This window comes from Xiphophorus couchianus, chromosome 4 (assembly GCF_001444195.1).
Source record: "Xiphophorus couchianus chromosome 4, X_couchianus-1.0, whole genome shotgun sequence".
NCBI lineage: Eukaryota > Metazoa > Chordata > Actinopteri > Cyprinodontiformes > Poeciliidae > Xiphophorus > Xiphophorus couchianus.
The window spans coordinates 9,999,387-10,019,128 of NC_040231.1; the positions used below are offsets into that span (position 1 = coordinate 9,999,387).

The following is a 19,742-nucleotide window of genomic DNA, read 5'->3' on the forward strand; positions in this document are numbered from 1 at the left end:
ATTAGCCCTTCATTTCATCTGGATGGATAGAGCTATATGATGAGACATCACATGCAGTCAAATAAGCAAGTTCAGTTCTTCTTGTTGTTTTCTTTTTCATTAATTAAACACCAGTTAGATTCAGGTCTTCGCTGACAGCAACACTTTCATCAAATTGTCGATATTGGTAAGTATATTTATCCTGATTTGTATTTGATGACAATTTTTCATATACTCATAAAGCATAATGAAAGTATTGCACATTGAAGTAGAATTAATAATGCAAATGAGCAAAATCTGGAATAATTTTGATCATTTCTGAATTATTCCAGATCACTAGACAGCGCCAAAGTGCACAGATTGTGTGAAATATGGATCAACAAGTATTAGTGGTACACATACACCACCTTGGCTGTGGCTTTAAGCAAATTTGTGGTTTAATCTCCTCTTGGAGAGTATCATTAAGTGCCTACTGGATAATTGTAGTCAGGAGTCTTCTCCATTATTGTGGAGGCCATAACAACTACATTTGCTTTTTGTTTTTTGTTGTGTTTTTTTTATCAACTGTAACCTATGACTTTATAGTCCAACATGTTGCCTTGTTTGTAATAAATCATTATAAAATTTCATCTTTTGAATTAAATTACTGAAAAAAATATATATTTTCACTGATACTCTGAATTATCTAGCAGTCTTTGTTAGTGTTGGTATATCACACCTATCAGGTGATCCAGTTAGACTGTTAACAAGAAAAGAAAATTAAGTCTCATGCTGTTTCACCCAATGCTTTCGATTAATATGTCTCAAATGAAACATGAGAGTCTACAACCACAGGGTTACATAGCAAGAGGGTAATGGAAGAAAGGGACCAAAGAGCTATAGAATATACAAGATCTTAAACCAAAACAGTGACATCTGGAAGCTGAGTCAAAGTGGGTCAAGTAAAGACATGAATCCTGAAAACAAATCAAAAATTATGTGCCAGTTGTTGACAAAAACTACAACTCCTTTACACTGATCCCTATTGTGCTAATTGGGAAGATTGGTTATTGACTGCCAGGATCCAGTCCAGCCCAGTTATGGAGAAAAGGATGATCTGTTGTCAAAATATCAACTGTGGGATTAAATACCAAAAATTTAAATTAAACATTTTGTTTATACACATCAGAAAATAACAAAAAGAGAAACACATTGAATCATTAGTCTGGTGCACTGGAGAATGTGGGGTTTTTTGTATTGTCAAAGCACCAAACAATACATTTAATTTCTAGGTTTGCATTTCAATTACGTCCAAGATCTCATAATAGTACCACGTAGCTCAAAAAGAGATAACTTGCTGAAAACTAGCCATAGCAAATAGCAACTAATTATATTTCTGAAATAGTAGGCATAAGACGTTGCAAGAAGACACTAGAGAAATTTGGTCAAATGGAGACACCCAATAAAAAATGATTAAAGAAAACTCATCAAACAGTGCCAAAAGCTGCAATGTTTCTCTTATTTCCTTCCTTTTTTGTAGGTCACTTGTGTTTTCTATAGCTCTGAGACAGAACATTAAATAAAGTACATGCATTGGTACACAGGTTTAAAATGCACAGACATGAATCAATGGCCATAGTTTGGCTGTTGTGGGCCAGATGTAAGGGACTCATTTGAGCTTTCAAACTGCATGTTTAACTTGAACATTTTGAGTTCAGATAATCTGTTAACTTAACTTTTGTGGAATATTACAATGTAAGAAAGTCTTGAGGAAGGAGACTGAGGCATCATGTACTCAAAGTTTGTAATCTTGAATCAACGTTAGAGTAAGGTTACACAAATTTAACAGATCATCTTAGGTTAAAGGTCCAGTGTGTACAATATAATGTTATCTTGTTGCCCAAATTTAGACACTTAAATTCCTTTATTTAATCAGGTAAACCCCGTTGAGATCTAGATCTCATTTTCATTTTCAAATAAAGTGAGTCCCCATTCATTCATCATTGAATAATTTTCTATTGTCTTTAAACAGAGTGATTTATTTCAATTGATTTATTAGGATTTTGTCTTCATAACTCTGACTCTTCAACATGGACATTAAAACAGTTTTTGATCATTTACACAGTGCATACAGTGCCAAAGTCCTGCAGGAGAACAGCATCTAGATAAATCTGATCAAAAGAGATGTAATATCTTCTGCTCAACAGCTGTGCTAACATTAGACTTGAGAAACTACAGTGGTTCAAAAAACTTGTCTTTTCCAGCAGCCATTGTACAACGCAGCAGTAAAACAAGGCTGTGGTTCATAGGTAATGGCGCTCTAATTGTTAAGTCGATTGTGGAAAGTGGAAGATTTTTGAAACTGCTCATTTTCCAGACACCAAAAAATATTAATTTACTGACAAAAATTAGGCCCTAATGGGGCCTAATGGGGCTTCCATTAGGGGCAGCTTTTGAGCCCCTAATGGAAGAATAAACACATACAAAAATGTGAATTTTGCATAGTAGGTCCCCTTTTAAAAACTATTATAAGACTATAACACTGATTATCATAATTACACAACTTTATATTAAAAATTGTAATGAATAGTTCACATGAAATTTGTGGCATCAGAAATTTCAATACGCTTCACACTGGAGCTTTAATCATGATAATTTAAAAACAAATTAGATTAGCGACCTTTTGATTTTTAAATGGACACAGAATTATTATATTCAGCGGATTTAGTTGAATTGTCGCTTGGTTAAGCATACACATGATGATGAGACATCATGCTACTGGGTAGGTGTAGGAGTGAAGGATGGACTTAAAAGCTGGGTTGATGCCGTGGTTGAGATCCTCGTTGATGCTGCTACCTGCTGGAAGGGAATCTTTTATCCATTGTGGAATGAAGGGCTTTTGATGGCAACCGTCATGGAGACTGGAGGGCAAATACAGCACCAAAATAACACTTATGCACATGCAAGTAGTACATGCTGTATGCATACAATAATCATTTGGTGATCTTAGTTTTAATTCAGACATGAACACGTGCTTGTGCATGCGGTGCTTGTGCCTGTTCAGACAGTGTGTCGTTGTGGCTTCAGGCCTGATTGCTCACATCACAAATTACCATGCTCTACACACCAGAAGCAGGCAGATGGATAGAAAGGCAGGTAGGCACTGGAACACATGCATTCGGGCGACACAGGCAGCACCTACTTGTTACAGGGACATGAACATAGACCACAGAACTGTCCTAGATTGTTCAAATTCTTTTCTGCATCCATCATGTCCTTATTGATTTGGTCCATCCCCTCCTCGATGCGCTCCAGTTGTTCTGATTAGCAACACATTGTCATTTATCCCATCACAAGAACGAAAGCACGTAAGAAGAGAAGAGAGATGGAAAAAAACGGAAAGGGAAGTAGAGGGGGGGGAGGACAAAGGAGAAAAGACAAAAAAAAGACATAGACTGTGACAAGAGAGACATCAGACATCACCATCACCACCACCACCACCACCACCACCAGCACTGGACAGGCAAGAGCTCAAGGCTCCTGGCCGGTACCTACTTTTTAACACATGGGCATATCAGACCACAGCACTGTCCTATATCTTTTAAATCTTTCTCGGCCTCCTTCAGGTCTGCGTTCACCTTGTTCATGCCCTCCTCCACACGATCAAGTTGTTCTGGTGAGAACAAAGGCATGAGAGCAGTGAAATGAAGCTGACTGGTTTGTGTTTAGTTGGCTCTCTATGCTACAGGGCGAGAGACTAAATGCAGATGGCAAAGCGGGCAGCAAGGACTGAGAGAACCTCATATTTACGCTTGTGCAGTGGATTGAAACTAGACGAACTCCAGAGGTATTGTCTTTCACTTTCCATGCAACTTTGTCTCTTGGATTGTTCGTGATTGCATCAGCTCCTGTTTTCCATCCTACCTCCATTCCAAAGGACATTTTGATTTTCTCAGAGTATTTCATCTGAGTGGCAGCAGCCGAGTGCCTCATCCAGAACTGCATCTGAACATAAAGACGGTCATTCTGCCACTTCCACTGCTTCACTGCTACTGCTCATCAAACATAGCTCAAGTAGAAGACAAGAGAGTGAGAAATGAGGAGGAATTTGTGACCGACCCAATGAAGTAAACCTTAACAGCTGAAGAGTGTGAAATAAGATCTCAGGGACATAAAAAACAAAGAGTATTTAACTGAGCCAGGGCAAAATGTAACAAATAGTTTCTTATATAAACTATGTTTGCAAAAGCATTCATACCACTTGTACTTCCACCACAGCTGCAACCTTAACTGTATTTTACTTGGTTTTTATGTGACAGGCCACCATAATGTAGTGCTTTATTGTGGGGTGGAAGAAAAAATTATAAGGTTTTCAACATTTCTCACAAATAAAAAACTGAGAAGGGTGACTTACGCATGCATACATCCTCTTTTAATCTTTCACCCTTATATAAAAGTACAGTGGAGTCAACTGCCTGCAGAAGTCACTTAATTAGCAAATATTGTCTACCTGTGTATAATTTAGTCTCAGCAGAGATACAGCTGATCTGTGAAGGTCTTGTAGAGTTACTTGGACACATTAGTGAAAAAACATCTTCATGATGACGAGGGAGAACATAACAGCTGTCAGTGATAAAGTTGTGGAGAAGTTTAAAGCAGATTTAGTTTATTAAACAGCATCCCAAGCTTTGAACATCTCAAGGAGCACTGCTTGACCTGCCATTCAAAACTATTAAAAGCATGGCACAAATGCAAACTTGACATCTCTCCACCTACACTGACAAGCCTAGCAAGGAGGGTGTTAATTAGAGAGTCATTTAAGAGACCAGTTACTCTTGTAGCTGAAAACATCCACTGCTCTTAGCTAATGTGGTTGCACAAAAAAATTAGGCACAACTTTATTATAAAATTGAATCCCACACAAATAATATAGGTATAAATAGCCTCTTATAAGACTACATACAGTCATAATTTTATCACTACATTGTTGTACACTATTAAGAATAGCTACGTCATCAGTAATATCTAATTGCAATACAGTGATGGTGCAAGTATGAGTTTTGCCCTTCACAAATGGTCTTAATGGAATAGTGGGGATAAGAAAGAAATGGTTGAAAAAAAAATTAGGAAAAATCTCCCCTCTGCAGTTTGCTGCAAGTTATTTATTGGACACAGCAAAGAGGTAGAACAAGGTGCTCTGGGTTAAATTAAGACACAATTACACTACATTCAAAAGGCAATGAATAAAGTGAAGCTAAGGGTGCACTCCAGACTCCACCCTGAACATACTAAATAAACAGTGAAACATGGTGGTGGCTGTGTCATTCTTTGGAGATGCTTTTCTGCAACAGGGACAGAAAATATGTGCACAATTGATGGTAAGATAGATGGAGGTAAATACTGTACAGAAAACCTGTTGGAGGCTCCAAAAGACTGATCTCCAGCAGAACAATGATTGTAAAAAGGTTCACGAGTCATGGGTACTTTTGCAATAAATTGTATGCATGTACCAGTAACAACAACAACATCGCTTTCTGAAAATGATTAAATGAAATCTGTCAATCAGTCAAAACAAACGCTTCCTCAGCTGTCTACTCTCTACTCTCAGATATGATCTCTTTTTTTAGAGTCTATTATAATTACCATCAAGTAGAGGAGACCATTTGGTCCTCAACAAAAATGAGGTTTGGGTATTAATTATGCCTCAAGTAATACAGGAAATATTTAGTTTAATTTCCACAGAAAAAAGAATAACTGTTCTTTGAATCTGACTTTTGATGGAGACTTTTAAACTACCAAGGTACCTAAATTGCATATTTTAATTCAGTCTGCTGACTTGATAAATATAATAAATGCATTTACAGAGCAAGAAAAGCTATATTTTCTTCGTATACGTATTGACGTACACATTGAAGCTTGTTACTGCAATATAGTGAAACCAGAAAATGTTTTAAGGTTCTGGATACTTATGCAAGGTACAAAACATTGCTAACAGTAGAATAAAGTGAAAGTAAAACTAAAGAGAATGGTGTAATAAAACTACTCCTAGATGAAATTTTTTCTCATAAAGTTACTAAAGTATATATAACTAGTTACTACCCACCTCCAAATAACAAAGAGAACAGCAATGAATATTTTTCTCATTCTCACCATAGACAGTAAATATAAACATTTAATAAAAGCAATGGGTTGTCTTGTAATTAGTAAGACAATATCATAAATTTCCTTAAAAGCAGCTGTTTTTATTGGGCATCACTGCAGTTTGAGAAAACACGTTAAAATTTGGAGTTACAGGACTATCTCTAAGCCAGAACCATAATCCATCAGCTGTCAGTCTTGTTGAAATGTAGGCCATCGTGCATGTACGAGCCAAGCATGGAGGGGCTCATTAACGTCTGTGACACCTCCACCACAGGTAATAGATGACTGGAAGGAGTGACATATTTCCTCCTAAGTGTGAGCTTTATGCGTGCATACAGCCTTCCGTGTAAAGGGCAAAGGGATTAGTCACACCCCTGTTTAAAGCCAAGCAAGGCTGTATTAATGATGACATGCCTGGCAAGCTTTTACAAGCTTTTTTTTCATGCAACAGGAAGTAAATAATGGGTCAAATCAGACAGGACCTCTAACAGCCTCTGTCAAAGACGGGAGATTGGGAATAGTCACACCATTACTACAGTCACAGTCACATAAAGATAAACATGAAACAAAAAACGAACCAACAAAGAGGAGAAGTGCAGAGGTCCAAGAAAGAAAACAAACACTGAAAACAGCATGAAGTAGAGAAAAGACGAGGAAGATAGATTGAGAAGGAGATAGGGATCAGGTATAGGGGACATTAGCTTGGGGGCGGAGCAAATAAAGTCTGAGAATTGATTGGTGTTCAGTGATAACAGTGGTTAGCTGCGCACAGTAGCAGTAGTTCCTCAGAGAGGCAGGAAAACATGAGAGAGGAGGATAACAGGCTATCTGTCGTTTTGACAGGCCAATTAGGTTGGTCTGTCAGGGACACAGCAAAAAACAAACACCCTGCAAACATACATGTCTTTCATATATATTGGTATGACTTTTAGTAAGAAATGTACTCTTTCTATTCAAGTCTTTAAACATCCATATATACATTTCAAAGTTAAGTCATTTTCTTGGTGTTTGTCACAACTTTTCTGTTATGAAAATCTCTATCCTTTGTTGTCTAATGCAAAGGTTTTAGAATAAAACAGGACTTTGCATTGTTTGGCAGTAACCTTCTGTAAAAACAGCCACAGTTAATAGTAGCATTGCTCTTCACATATCAAAAACAATAATATTCAATTCCTGACAAAAATATTTTACTTTTGAGATGCATCAAGAAAGCATAAAATCTCCTTTTCTTTGAGAATTTGTTCAACATTCATCCTATAGCATTACCCTCTGACTGATTGTCCATGTGTCCTTTAAGCCTGAAGTGCAGGGAGTTGTGGTTGAAACATGCATCATCAGTTTTTGTGACAAACTATCCATAGCGGATCACTTTGCTCTCTTCAGCAAACGGATAGATTACTTTGTTTTCTATCCATTGCTGAGCACACATTTTAACCCATTCCTAATATTTTAGCACTTTCATTACAAAGAAGTGAAACTGTTTTATTTTTGAAAAGTGATCCTGATTATCAATTAAACAGGCTGGTCCATTTGTGCTCATTGTAAGCGGATGACTGCACAAATGGCACATCGCTCTCAGAAATGAATAGATTTACACATTCATTCATTTGTACAATGTTTTGATGTTAAAACAGTTGATAGAACTTTGCTTTGATACTTCTTATCAATTATTGATATTGAACAGACAAATTTATATAATATGATCTTCAGTCAGGTAAGATCAATGGAAGAGATTTAGTGACTAATATTCCCTGAAATAGGTCAAGTTCCCAAAAACTGATCCTCCACATTACATGGTTGTATTATAGACTTGCTAAAAACCTGAGTGGTTTCCGATGTGACATATGTAAAAAAAAAAAACGAAAAAAAAACTTAGATGTTACAAATCTAGCTTTATGGGTTAAAAATGACTCTAAATGCATCGGCTATGGTCATTGAATTTTACTCATCATTTGCAGTATTTTGTCTGACTGAGTGCAGGATGAGGCAAAGCAGAGAACTAGCTTCACAACAATATAGAGTATAATCTTGTTAGCCATACTAGTGCAGACTCTGGTTAATGTTAGTGTTCCAGACATTGACTGAATAAGACATAAAATAATTAAAATGTGTTTCATATTCTAGCGTTTCAATGGTCCTACAGGCAGCAAGAGCGAATCAGGAGCAGGGAAGACTGGATCAAAATAGCGATGTTCAGCAAACTCTCCTTTTGAACTTACCTCCCTGCTCATCCAACATGACCAGAGTCCTGATGCCGGCATCTTTACTCTGACAGATGGGAAGACAGAGAAATGAAGAGGGGGTATCAAAGAAAAGAGATAAAGGGGAAAAAGAGGAACAAAAGTGAAAGATGAGTATAGGCAAACCAAGCAGAATAGAGCACAAATACCAGGACAGCAAAAACTACTCACATTACGATTTGAAATCACATTTAAATAGCTGATTCTGCAGAAACAGCTTGATTGAAAACATATCATGACATTGCACCTTTTCTAAAAATGGTGAGAACTATCTTATGTTTACACTAAAGTTGATTAAATTTTATGTTGAAATCTATTTTCCTTTATTGATACTCATGATGTGTATTGTCACACAAATGTAAATAGGTTCCTGTGATTTTAGGGATGTTTGGTTGTTATTTTTTTCAATGTGAACATTTAATATTTTATTGTATTTTATTGCTTGTTTTATGAGAAGTCTTTCTAATACTCAGGTTTTATAAAACATCGGAATTTGTTTATGTAAGACTTTTAATCATAGAAACAACAGAATGACAAAAAGATCAAATGTGGAGTTTCTCAAGGCTTTGTTCTTAGATCCCTGGTATAATAATGTCAATAAGCTTCACCCAAAATCAGATAATTGGGATTAGAAAATTTAACAAACTTATATATTTTTGTGTCCTTTCTATTACCAGGTAATAGAGTGTGGGTTTACAATAGACACAGACTTACTGTCATCTTAAAAACATTGCCTGAACAAAAGGTTTCCTTTAAAGCAGTTTTCTGTGTGCTTATTTTCAAAATTGTAGATGATTGTAGAATAGTTTTACAATGTCTCTATAAATAAATTACAAAAAAACGTCAATCAGGCAATTGAAGTTCAAGCAACATAGTGCTCCCAGAGTTCTGGGCAACATTAGGAAACTAGATCACATCCCACTAGTCCTTAGATGTTGGATCTAAACCCCTTTTTGTCAAAAGATGAACCTTAAAAGGTCTGAATTGTTTTTCTGATTTGTTTGTTCTGATGCTTCAGCTTCAATTTTTCTGTTTTGATGTAATTCTTGTTTTTAGTCTAAGTGTCCTTATGTGTGTATCATTATTTTTCTGTAAAGCACTTTCATTTATAGGTTCAACTGTACTTAAACAATAAACTTATCCTGCCTTTGCCAAGTGCTTCCTTCAATTTTGAGCTAAGCTAAGTTCGCTTACCACTGTTCACAAGTTTTGAATAGAGGTAGTCTGACAATTAAAGGACTTTTTTGTATTTCAACTTCGCTTGTTTAAAAATATGCAACCAAAACCTTTGGTTAAAATAAAAGTATAAAGCCACTTGAACATTAAAAATAGGAAAAATATTGCACAAATGTATCCCTGCATTTTCTTGCACAGATTCCTGGGAAGAACTTTGTCATCAAAAGGTAAATGTTTTATCTGTTTCATTCCCAGAAAAGTCAAATACACTACTATTGTAATGCAACATTCTAGTATGACTTAGAAAGCTGGCACTATGTGAAATATAATAACACATGTACCCGCAACATGTCTGTGTTGTTGTTTCTCTCAGCAGGAGCTTCATTATCTAATATCACACTTCAATGAGCGTACAATAACTATGCTAACCACTGTGTGCATGTGACTAAACAAGTTTTGCACTCTCCAGGGTTCTGTTTCACAACCAGATATTAAAGTCCAGAGGCCATTCTGTTCATGCATGAGTTAATTTTGATCAAAGTGTGCAGTGACCTTCTTAGAACAGTTATAGATGTCACATAGGCACAGACGTGTCTCGTATATTTATGTCACACGAACTGAAACAAATGTCTGCCTTAGATTGGAATGAGTGAAATAAATACTGGTTGTGGTGACAAAGTTTTATTTTTGTGAAGACTGAAAATGTAATTTAAAAAAATGAAATAGTTTGTTGAGTGCATAGTGATCAAATTAATGCCTTTGGGAGTTCAGGCCAATAATTTTAGATTAGAGAGCTGCTTGTTTACCCAAAGGGAATCATGGGAAATCACAGACAGGTTGAGATTTCAAAACTACAGGACAGGATATCAGACTATGCCAGCTGGCATAATGTGAGGTGACTTCACTCTTTCATGTACAGCCAGCAAGATGCACACAAATACTCACACATTTATGCAGTCAGGTTTTCACACCTTACAGTGAATCACCTGGTCTTGTTAAGCAGTCTTCTGAAAATAATCATCTAAAATTATGAACATGAAAGGTGCTTTTCATGACTATGCTCCACAAAAGCTCCACAGTAGCCCTCAGCTATTTTCACATTAAAAGCTGTCTAAGGTGTTCATCAGGCTCATCACAGCCAGTTCATCCAATCAGTTTAATGGGTGTATTTGGAAGATTAGATCAATCCAAAGATGGCAGATACCACAACTTATATAAAGATCCTTTGGGATTTATTGTGGTTTCTGTTGTCTTTGAATTAAAAGAGATACTACATCTCGTTGCTTGTACTTGTGACAGTGCAATGACAATAAAGTTGAATTCTATTCTATTCTATTCTATTCTATTCTATTCTATTCTATTCTATTCTATTCTTGTACCGAAATAGCACAGGCCAGTTTGTGTTGATGTAATGCAATCAGGAAAATACAGCAAAACAAAGGAGGCACAGAGCATCCACTTAAATAGTTTTATTCTCACCCAGCTGGGGTCAAGAGCTTGATCAGAGGAGGGGATATGATGTAATAATTATAGATAGCTGTGTGTTGGTTATCTTCACAAAAGCCCAACAAATTAAAACACCTCGACTGATACACGCTTATAAGCTTTGAACATAAAAATAACAAATATGCGGGCCCCAAACACCTGCTGCTGCTGCTGGCCCAGTACTCGGCTGTTAGACTCATCTTTAAAGTTCTTCAACCACCAAGATAGGTAAAATTTATTTTGGAAAGTTTTACAATAAGTGTTTCAGAGGCTGTGGAAGCTTGATATTGTTAGATACTTTTTTGTATCTTTCTCTTCATCTTTCATACTCCTCTCATTTCATTTCCAGACCTGTTTGCTGTGTGCCTCGGTCTTGTTCTTTTTATTAATATCCATCCTACACCGGTTCTCCACATGTCGTCCTTTTTCTTTCTTTTTTTTCATTTATGGTCACTGCAGGCCTCCAGTAAAGATAACAGTTTTCATAAACACTTTATAGTACTTCTTAAATTAAATAAAAAGCAAAGCACATTTTGACACTTTTTAGGAAACACTTAAAAAAAAATTTTTTCAAACCAGACTTCTGACATAATATGTATATTAGATTAGCAAAAATGTCAAGAGAGATCCATTTGCTTAATACACTGATTAAAGTATATAAAACTGGAGAGTATATGGACTTATGTATATAAACCTATGTTAATCATTGTATTTTATGTTAACATGTGTATTATATTATGTAACAGCTTAAAAAAACATCCTGTAAACAATCAGTCTCAATTTCTAAGACCTCAATGCCATCAAAACAAGAGCTTCAAAAACCTCCGGTTTCTCCTTACCACTCAGGAAGCCATCTTGGTTCAAAGGTTACAAAATCTACTTTCCAGCACTTGTGGCGCTCACAAACAGGTTAATCTTCTCATGACAGAGAGAGTGCTGAGCTCTGAGCAGAAAACCCAGAGATGAATGCAATCCCCTAACTTTATCTAACAAGTTAAACCTGAAAGTTTGAAGGATTGGAAAAGACGTAGCAAGCTCGTTGCTATTCCTTAGCAGGGCTCCATGAAACCACAGCATAATATTTTTTAAACATATTTTATTTAGGAACAGTTTGGATTAAAACCAAACCTGGGCAGGCCTAAGCAAACAGATTTGAGATGAGAAACAGAACAAGTGTGTTTTCACTGCTCTGATCTCTTATTCGATTAGCATAAGCTTCACTGTAAGCCCTCTGCGCAGCGGTCACAGTGTACTAGCAAGTGTTTAAGGGTATCCTAGAGTATCATGGATGTGGGAAAGCCATCAGCTGAATCACGTTGTGACAGATGTATAAAATACTGAATGCTGTAAACTCAAAATGTCCATCGCTGTTTATATCAACACTTTGAAACACAGACCAATCTCAGGACATTTTAGAGACGATTGGAACAACTAAGTTTCATTCTCTTGGCATTAACATTAAAAGTCAGATATTCATCCAGTCAATGAAAAGTTTTATCTGTAGAGAAGAAAACAGTTCAGGTCAGCTGCAGACCTTACTCCATGCCCTGTTTTGTCTCATTAAAATATATCAGCTTGTCCAGAGGCTGGAGTTAGATTATCTGAAGAAGCCTCAGAAACAAGAAGTCCAACATGTAAGACTGCATTATTATGGAAGGAAAATAGGAAGAGATATTTAATCATAAGCTTTATCAGAAAGAACAATGATATAATTTACCAGGATGTGTTTGAAACTGCATATTGTATATACTCAGCATGGGTTTCATAAAAATACCACATCAATCTATCAAACTATTAATTAAAAGCTTTATTAAGCCCATCAAACTGAGCGAGAGAGTTGTTGATAAATGAAACTTTCTTCACAATAATAAAATCCATTAGTATTTCTTTGTTTTGGTTCTGACATAAGCAAAGCCTTAATCCTAGCACAAAACTAACCCTGCCAACTAGAATTGCTTATACTTTAACCTTTATGCTATTGCTAGTTTTGCCTTTTTTATTACATGATCTTCTCCCTCTTAAAGCGAGATGAGTTGGATCAAGTAGTTTGTTTAAATTTTTTGCTCTGCAAAGAAGTGATTAATCTCTTTATCTTATATTGCAAATATTCACACATTTTTACCTTGCTACACTTGCAAAAGATAGAAATGAAAATGTCCCAACTGATCATTATGTGGTTTTGTAACTGCCAACAAAATGCACGTGATTGAATGATTGGACTCACCTCCTCGACCAGAGCCAGCATACGCCGAGTGCTCTCCAGGGACTGTAAATAGAGAAAACAAATCAGCTGAGAGTGCACAAAAAGAAGATACAGTGCACGATCTGCAATACATATCACAAGGACATCTCAATGACTTTCTGTAGAAAACAAATTCTTTAGGAGTCATTGGTAATAAGCTGGAGAACAGAAAATAAATGATGTGGACAGATATCCTGTAATGTAATTAACACAGGTTATTTCTTGTCCTTATACTCATTAATTGTGAGATTTTTACCTTTTGTTTACTAATCCTTAAAGGTCATTCATTTCTTAAAGGGGTTCAAAAGCCCTGCTCCCTCTTTCTGTTCAAAATTTCTCTTGTCAAGTTTTTCTTCGTCTGTCTCTCTAACTTTTTAAACTCCATCCATGGCCGCCTTTTGGCCCTGCATTATCTCCTCATGAATTTTTAATGAGACCATTTGAGCCATCCTATTATTCTGATGCACTGAATTATCTGTTCTTCCTGAGCTCCATTCAACTCATTAAAGAGGCCAAAGTTCTTCCTAATCCCACCTACAACGATTTACAGTCGAGAAGAAAAGAGACTTTCAGAACCAACTCCTGAATCAAGAAACTGTTGAATTATTAGAGGTACTATGTCTGAAAGTCTGGGAGCTTTGGCAGTACATTTGTGTGTCCTTACAAGAACAGGTCATTTTGAAATGTCAAATTATAATTGGCATGTCACAAAGCAATGCTCTTTTCAGTGCAGACCATATTTAGCCTCACATTCTGTGTTCTGTCTGTCCTCTGTGCTACTCTTCCATGCTGTTACATTGTTGATTCAGATTTATTTGTTTTCTAACACATCTAACACATGTTGTTAGGTATATTATTCTAAAATTAGAAAAATACAATTGTCTGTCCTTAAATAACTTGGCTTATGTGTTTTGAAAATGTACCTCATCAGCGATCTGGTCTGCACGTGTCTGCAGGTCGGCCAGCTCATTGCGCATGTCCGCTTCATCTGCCATGATGACTGTTGAACTTCACTTCAATTAAAAGACACTGGAGAGAGAGAGAAAGAAAAGGAGAAATGTTACTATTGTCTTGATCACTGCTAAGCAGGAGGGGTAGACATTTTGCTTTGTGTTGCTCTGCTTTCATTCAGATTAACATTATTTATGTTTCTATAAAGGGTTTTGAGATTGCCTTGTTTTGTTAGTAGTTGATTTCTTAGGTTTGTGTTAGGTTGCATATTTATAGAATGAGATTTTTGCTCTTCATTTAGCTTCATCCATATTTCACTAAACCTTAAACATCTCATCTCTGGCTATTGAACAAAAGCATCCCCATTGCATGACACTTCGACCACCATGTTACACCTAGAGGACAGTCAATGCATGGTAATGTCTCAACATTTACACTGTGAAGCTGAATTATAATTACTTAGACTCAAAGATGGTTTGTAGCATTCATAGATATTTGTTAAGGACTCAAACATGTGACCTGAACAGCACAAACAACTTATTTTGTCTTTCTTTCAACAATGGATTTCTTCTTGCCATTCTTTGTGGAGAGCACAACTAATATTTTTCCTGTCGACAGATGCTCCCACTGTGTTCAGGGGGTGTCCATGTAGGTTTATAATTTTACACACTTCACGATGAATTACTGTTTAGGTATTGAACAAAGCAAGAGTCAACTTAAAACCTGTGTCATTGGTTTGAATTATGAAGGAAACATTAAAATCTGCTTCACTTATTCTACAAATAAATTCTAATTAAGCATGTTAATCCAACAGTGCAGATAAATACAAATAAGCCTGAACGACAAGCACGCTCAAACTCAATTTACAAAGACTGATGGCAGTCTAAGAAATAAAAACACCAAAGTGGATGTCAAAGTCAAGATGCAAATAAAAATTAATAAATTATTTATTTATTTATTTTTTTTAGGAAATAAAGAGGTGAGGAAGACGAACACCTAAAGGAAACAACTCCCAGTCTTTAAACTTTCTGATACACACAACTTGTAGCAATTTGTCTTTCCAAAGTGTACCTCAGGCAAACATTTAAGTCAGCAAATTAAGTTTTGAATCTTGAAGTGAAATCTTGACAATATAAATATTTCACTGTGTAACACTCTTCCAGACATCAGAGCTCAGCACACAGCATCACACAGCAACACGCAGCAACACACAGCAACATGCAGCAACACACAGCAACACGCAGCAACACACAGCAAAACGCATCAACCTTGTGCTACAAACAGAAGAAGAAACAATATACTTAAATAAAGTGTGCAAAAGGATCCATAGCTATTTTTTCTCACTATCTGACTTTAAATAAATCTTGATTAAGTTCAGTAAAGATTACCAAAATTATTTTTAGTCTTTGTTTTCAAATTCAGAAGTCTATGTACAGTATATCATTAATTTTAGGTAGAATTGCTTTTTAAACTGTGTGACTTCTGGTCAAATATTTTGGGTTTCCGTTCAAAAACTTTTCATAATAGTTTTCTGAAGTTTTAGACCATTCCTCCAGATAGACCTGATGTAACTGAGTGGGGTTAATTAGCTGCTTTACTTGTAAATTTTTAATGGGCCTGAAATCAGAACTTTGTGATTTCTACTCTAAAACACTGACTATGTTGTAATTTATTTGACTATAAGTCTGGGTTCTTGTCCATTCGGAAGAGTCGTTTATTTCCATGTAATGTTCTTTCTTCATGATGCAGTCTATTTTGTGAAGTGCACCAGTCCCCCCGTAGCAAAACACAACCATAAATGATACTGCCACCCAAATGCTTTGAGCTGGGATGATTTTCACAGTTTTACAATCTTCTTCTGTTCCTCCCTGAAATGTAACAATGGTCTTTAGATTCAAACACTTTCAATTTAAGCTTCAGCAGATGACAAGATGTATGTCCAAAAATTAAGCTCTTTGTTTCTAGTTGCATTTGTAAACTTTTTCCTGGCTTTTTATATTGTATTGAGAGTAATGACTCCTTCACTGAGTGATCTTTTAGCCAAAGTTGGTACAGGACTCACAGGAAATGACTCTCCAGTCATTACCAGTTTAGTTTAGTCCAAAGAGATAAATGTGGGCCCACTCTTATTTTTCCGATAATATTCTAGCATTGATCAAATAGAGACAAATTTGGTAATCGTAACTGACCTAATGCAGGAAACATTTAGCCATATTTAATATCAGACAAGGCGGGGGGAAAAATTAACTGAGTATAAATATGTAGTTTTAACTGTATGTTATATAATATGAACACAATTGTAGAGGCATAGAATACAGACCGAAGAATATCAAAACGAACAAGAAAAAATGTCAAGAGGATTGACTACTAAACAGAGGCATGAGTCTATTTTTACTGTAGTCATGTGCATAACCATGCACAGATTCATTGGTGGTGCACTCCATGAAAAATGGATGTGCTTGTTACTCTCTAGTTTGAAGGAGGGACATGGAGTTCAAAATGGAGGCAACAAAGGCTGAGGGGAGAAAAAAAGAAACCAACTCTATTCTGATTCTTCCTTTTCTTACAGTCTGCCTCACACTCTCCATCTGTCTCACTCAATAATTAAGACTTCAACAAGACAAATAATGTGATCTGCTCCAATCAGAGCTCATTTGGGAGAATAATGCATTTTAGTTTCAATAGCTGAACTCTTACTAGAGAATTTCTGTTCCTGTGTCACTTGATTTAAATTTAACCACCCAGCAGCTTGCTGCTCGGGACTCATTAAAGCTTTATGTGATCTAATCTACTTTATGATAGAGTGTATAAAAGGGACTAAGAGTCGGCTGCTTTCCAGAGTCTGTCAGGGAATGTGTTGAGGTATTTTATTTTTTAGCCAGACTTGGCAAAATTTAAAAAGGGAACCATTTTGTAATGCAAAATGCCATTGGCATAAGATTATGTAAACAAATTTTAGGGAAGCAAACGGAAAAAGCAACTTGTCAACTGTAATAGTTTGCAGATTTTTGAAACCTGGGCATTAGTTTCCGATTCATCGCCCGAGTTTATCTGTCAGTCAGTAGATCTCTGAGGTGAGCAGACAAGGTCAGTTAGAGTCACAGCTGGATGTTTGATAAACTATCTCCTTGCTCTGTCTCTCCATCCGTCCTTATTACTCTTTCCTCCTTCCCCGCGGAGTCGTCAAACCAGTTAATAATTGAACATGCGACGGGAAAGAAAGATGGAGGGGGGAGTTGGGAAAAAAATGCCCACCCAAAGTGCTCCTCTTCTACATTCATGTTCCATCTCTTCATATATAGATATATGTCAGTTTTTGTCTGCAAAGGCTGGCAAGAAAACCACTTAAATATTTATGTTGGCATTTTACCTTCTAGTTATTTGACTACTTATGTAATTCTAACAATGAATGCTGAGTTCATATATTAGCAGCATTGAAGGTAACCACAAGCTGAGCAGGGGAGAGCGACAACTGAGCAAATTAATGCACTATTTTAATATCTGAGGCTCTTTTGTGTGTCTATGAATGCTATGCAACAACGCGCTAACTTGGTGAGGGAAAAACTGGACCAAACGGATTAATAACACACAAGGAACCAGGTGAGTAATAAGGAGCAGGAACAGTTCATCTGACAAACTGTTCAATGTTAGGCAGGATCAGATGCTTTTTATTACACCACAAATTAACTTGCAATTATGAGACGAAGAGCATGACTGTTGTACATGTGTCTAATTAAAGTGATTTAATAGATAATTTTATATTCCATACCAAGTAAACACCAGCAGAGCTGCAGACAAGCTTAAAGTGCTGGATGACATTATTGGAAAGTAATTCATAAGACAACTACATTTTCAAAAGTAAAATAAACCACAAGCAATAAAATTTGCAACAAACGTGAAGTGCTTAGTAATCCAACTCATGCAAATTTATGTCAGTTTCTATATAATCTAATTGCAAAATGTTTTCTTATTGTGAAAATATTGTATTTATAAATGGGAATTTAACAAGTTTAAGAAATTACAAGTAGAAGAACTGACTAATATACTAATATCAATGTTCTAAAGGGAATATCGCAGATTGCTCTTACAACCATTTTTAATAGTTATTATAACTAAGTAATGATTAATTTAATGTGCTGAAACAAAAGACGTTTAATTTTTCAGATGCTGTTAATCCAGCCTTTGTATTTTTACCATTGTCTGAAGTTTAGACTTGAATTTAAGAACTTCTATAAATGCTACGTTTTATTCACGCTACTTCTGCAAATAAGGTGTTTGATTTTAATGTAAATAATAATAATACTATGATTAACTTAATTCTGCATATGCTGCTTCTTATGTTTGTCTAATTCCTGGATGTTTCCAAAGGGTAAGGTTGTCTTTTAAGTTCTTGTGTTGCCCTAATTTTATAGGTCTTAGAATATACCAACATATGTATCTATACATATATTTTAACTTTGATATTTTCCTGTATTTCTGCCAATATATGATAGCTTGCATACAGTGTATGCAACAGAAATAAATAAATAAAATATTGTGCTGATATGAATGCCAGAGAAGCTATGACAAATATTGAGCAATATCATTTTCCAATTATATAATAATGAAACTCTTCATTACAACATTATGGGCAATGATGCTGCGTTGGTAATGGAATTAGCTCATTGTAACATTGTTTTCCTTTGCATTGTTACACTTGCAGCAGTAAAACCGCATTAGGCAGAATATTACAGTAACAAGTCCAAACATTTATCAGAAGAAGGTAACTAAGTGGTAGTAAACGATTGCAAAAATGCAACTTTGATGATAAACTGGTAGTTTTGCTGACTCATATCACTGTATTCATGCAAAACAAGTCAAATCTGGTGAAACATGCATTAGTGTTTCAAGTCCTGTTTAATCTAGACCAAGTTGTTAGTCATCTCTTTTTACCATGCTCTCTCAGATACTCAATCTCCTGATGCTCCTCACTGTGTGCATCCTCCCACTGATCTGCTGTTATTGATCCAATGCTGATTGATTTTCTCTTAGCTGTTACATCGCTTCCTGTCAACTCACACATCCTCAGCACAGGTTCTTCTTTTAATTTCCAGTCAGATTTCAGCGTTTATTCTCAGTTAGAAGATTCTTTGCAGTTTATTAAAACTAAAAGAAAGACATTTCTTCCCTTTTACACTTTTGCACAAATTTGCATTATTAATTTTTAGTTGACTAAAAACCTCCTTTAGTCCTGAAACAGCTCATGTCGTTCATAATGATTCGCTTTACGGCTGTAGTTTGGAGCAATCCTAGTTAGCAGCAGGTTTTTTATTGTTGTAAAAGTCACAATATGTTCATTTTGACATGTAAAAATGTGAAGAGTAAAAAGAATACATTACCAACATACATTTATTTAAAGTGCTATCTTAAAATCTTTAAAATACAGCACAAAAAGTATAAAATGACTATTCAGCACAGAATAAAGAACTATAAACCAAATTTTCAGTCCAGTGGAGAGATAATGTTTTAAGTCCTGACAAAATTGGTAAGAAGATAGATTAGAGAATGGC

General features: G+C 35.8%; 1 protein-coding gene across 1 annotated transcript in view; it reads right to left on the minus strand.

Moving 5' to 3' along the window:
* Positions 1 to 19,742, minus strand: part of LOC114143266 (synaptosomal-associated protein 25-A-like) — a 34,745-nt gene that overhangs the window by 3,793 nt on the left and 11,210 nt on the right. The window contains exons 2-5 of the mRNA XM_028015136.1: positions 14,166 to 14,271; positions 13,225 to 13,266; positions 8,319 to 8,367; positions 3,161 to 3,278 (exon numbers count right to left, since the gene is read on the minus strand). Coding sequence (XP_027870937.1) covers positions 3,161 to 3,278; positions 8,319 to 8,367; positions 13,225 to 13,266; positions 14,166 to 14,237 — 281 coding nt within the window. The 5' untranslated portion in view covers positions 14,238 to 14,271. The remainder of the gene's footprint in view (positions 1 to 3,160; positions 3,279 to 8,318; positions 8,368 to 13,224; positions 13,267 to 14,165; positions 14,272 to 19,742) is intronic.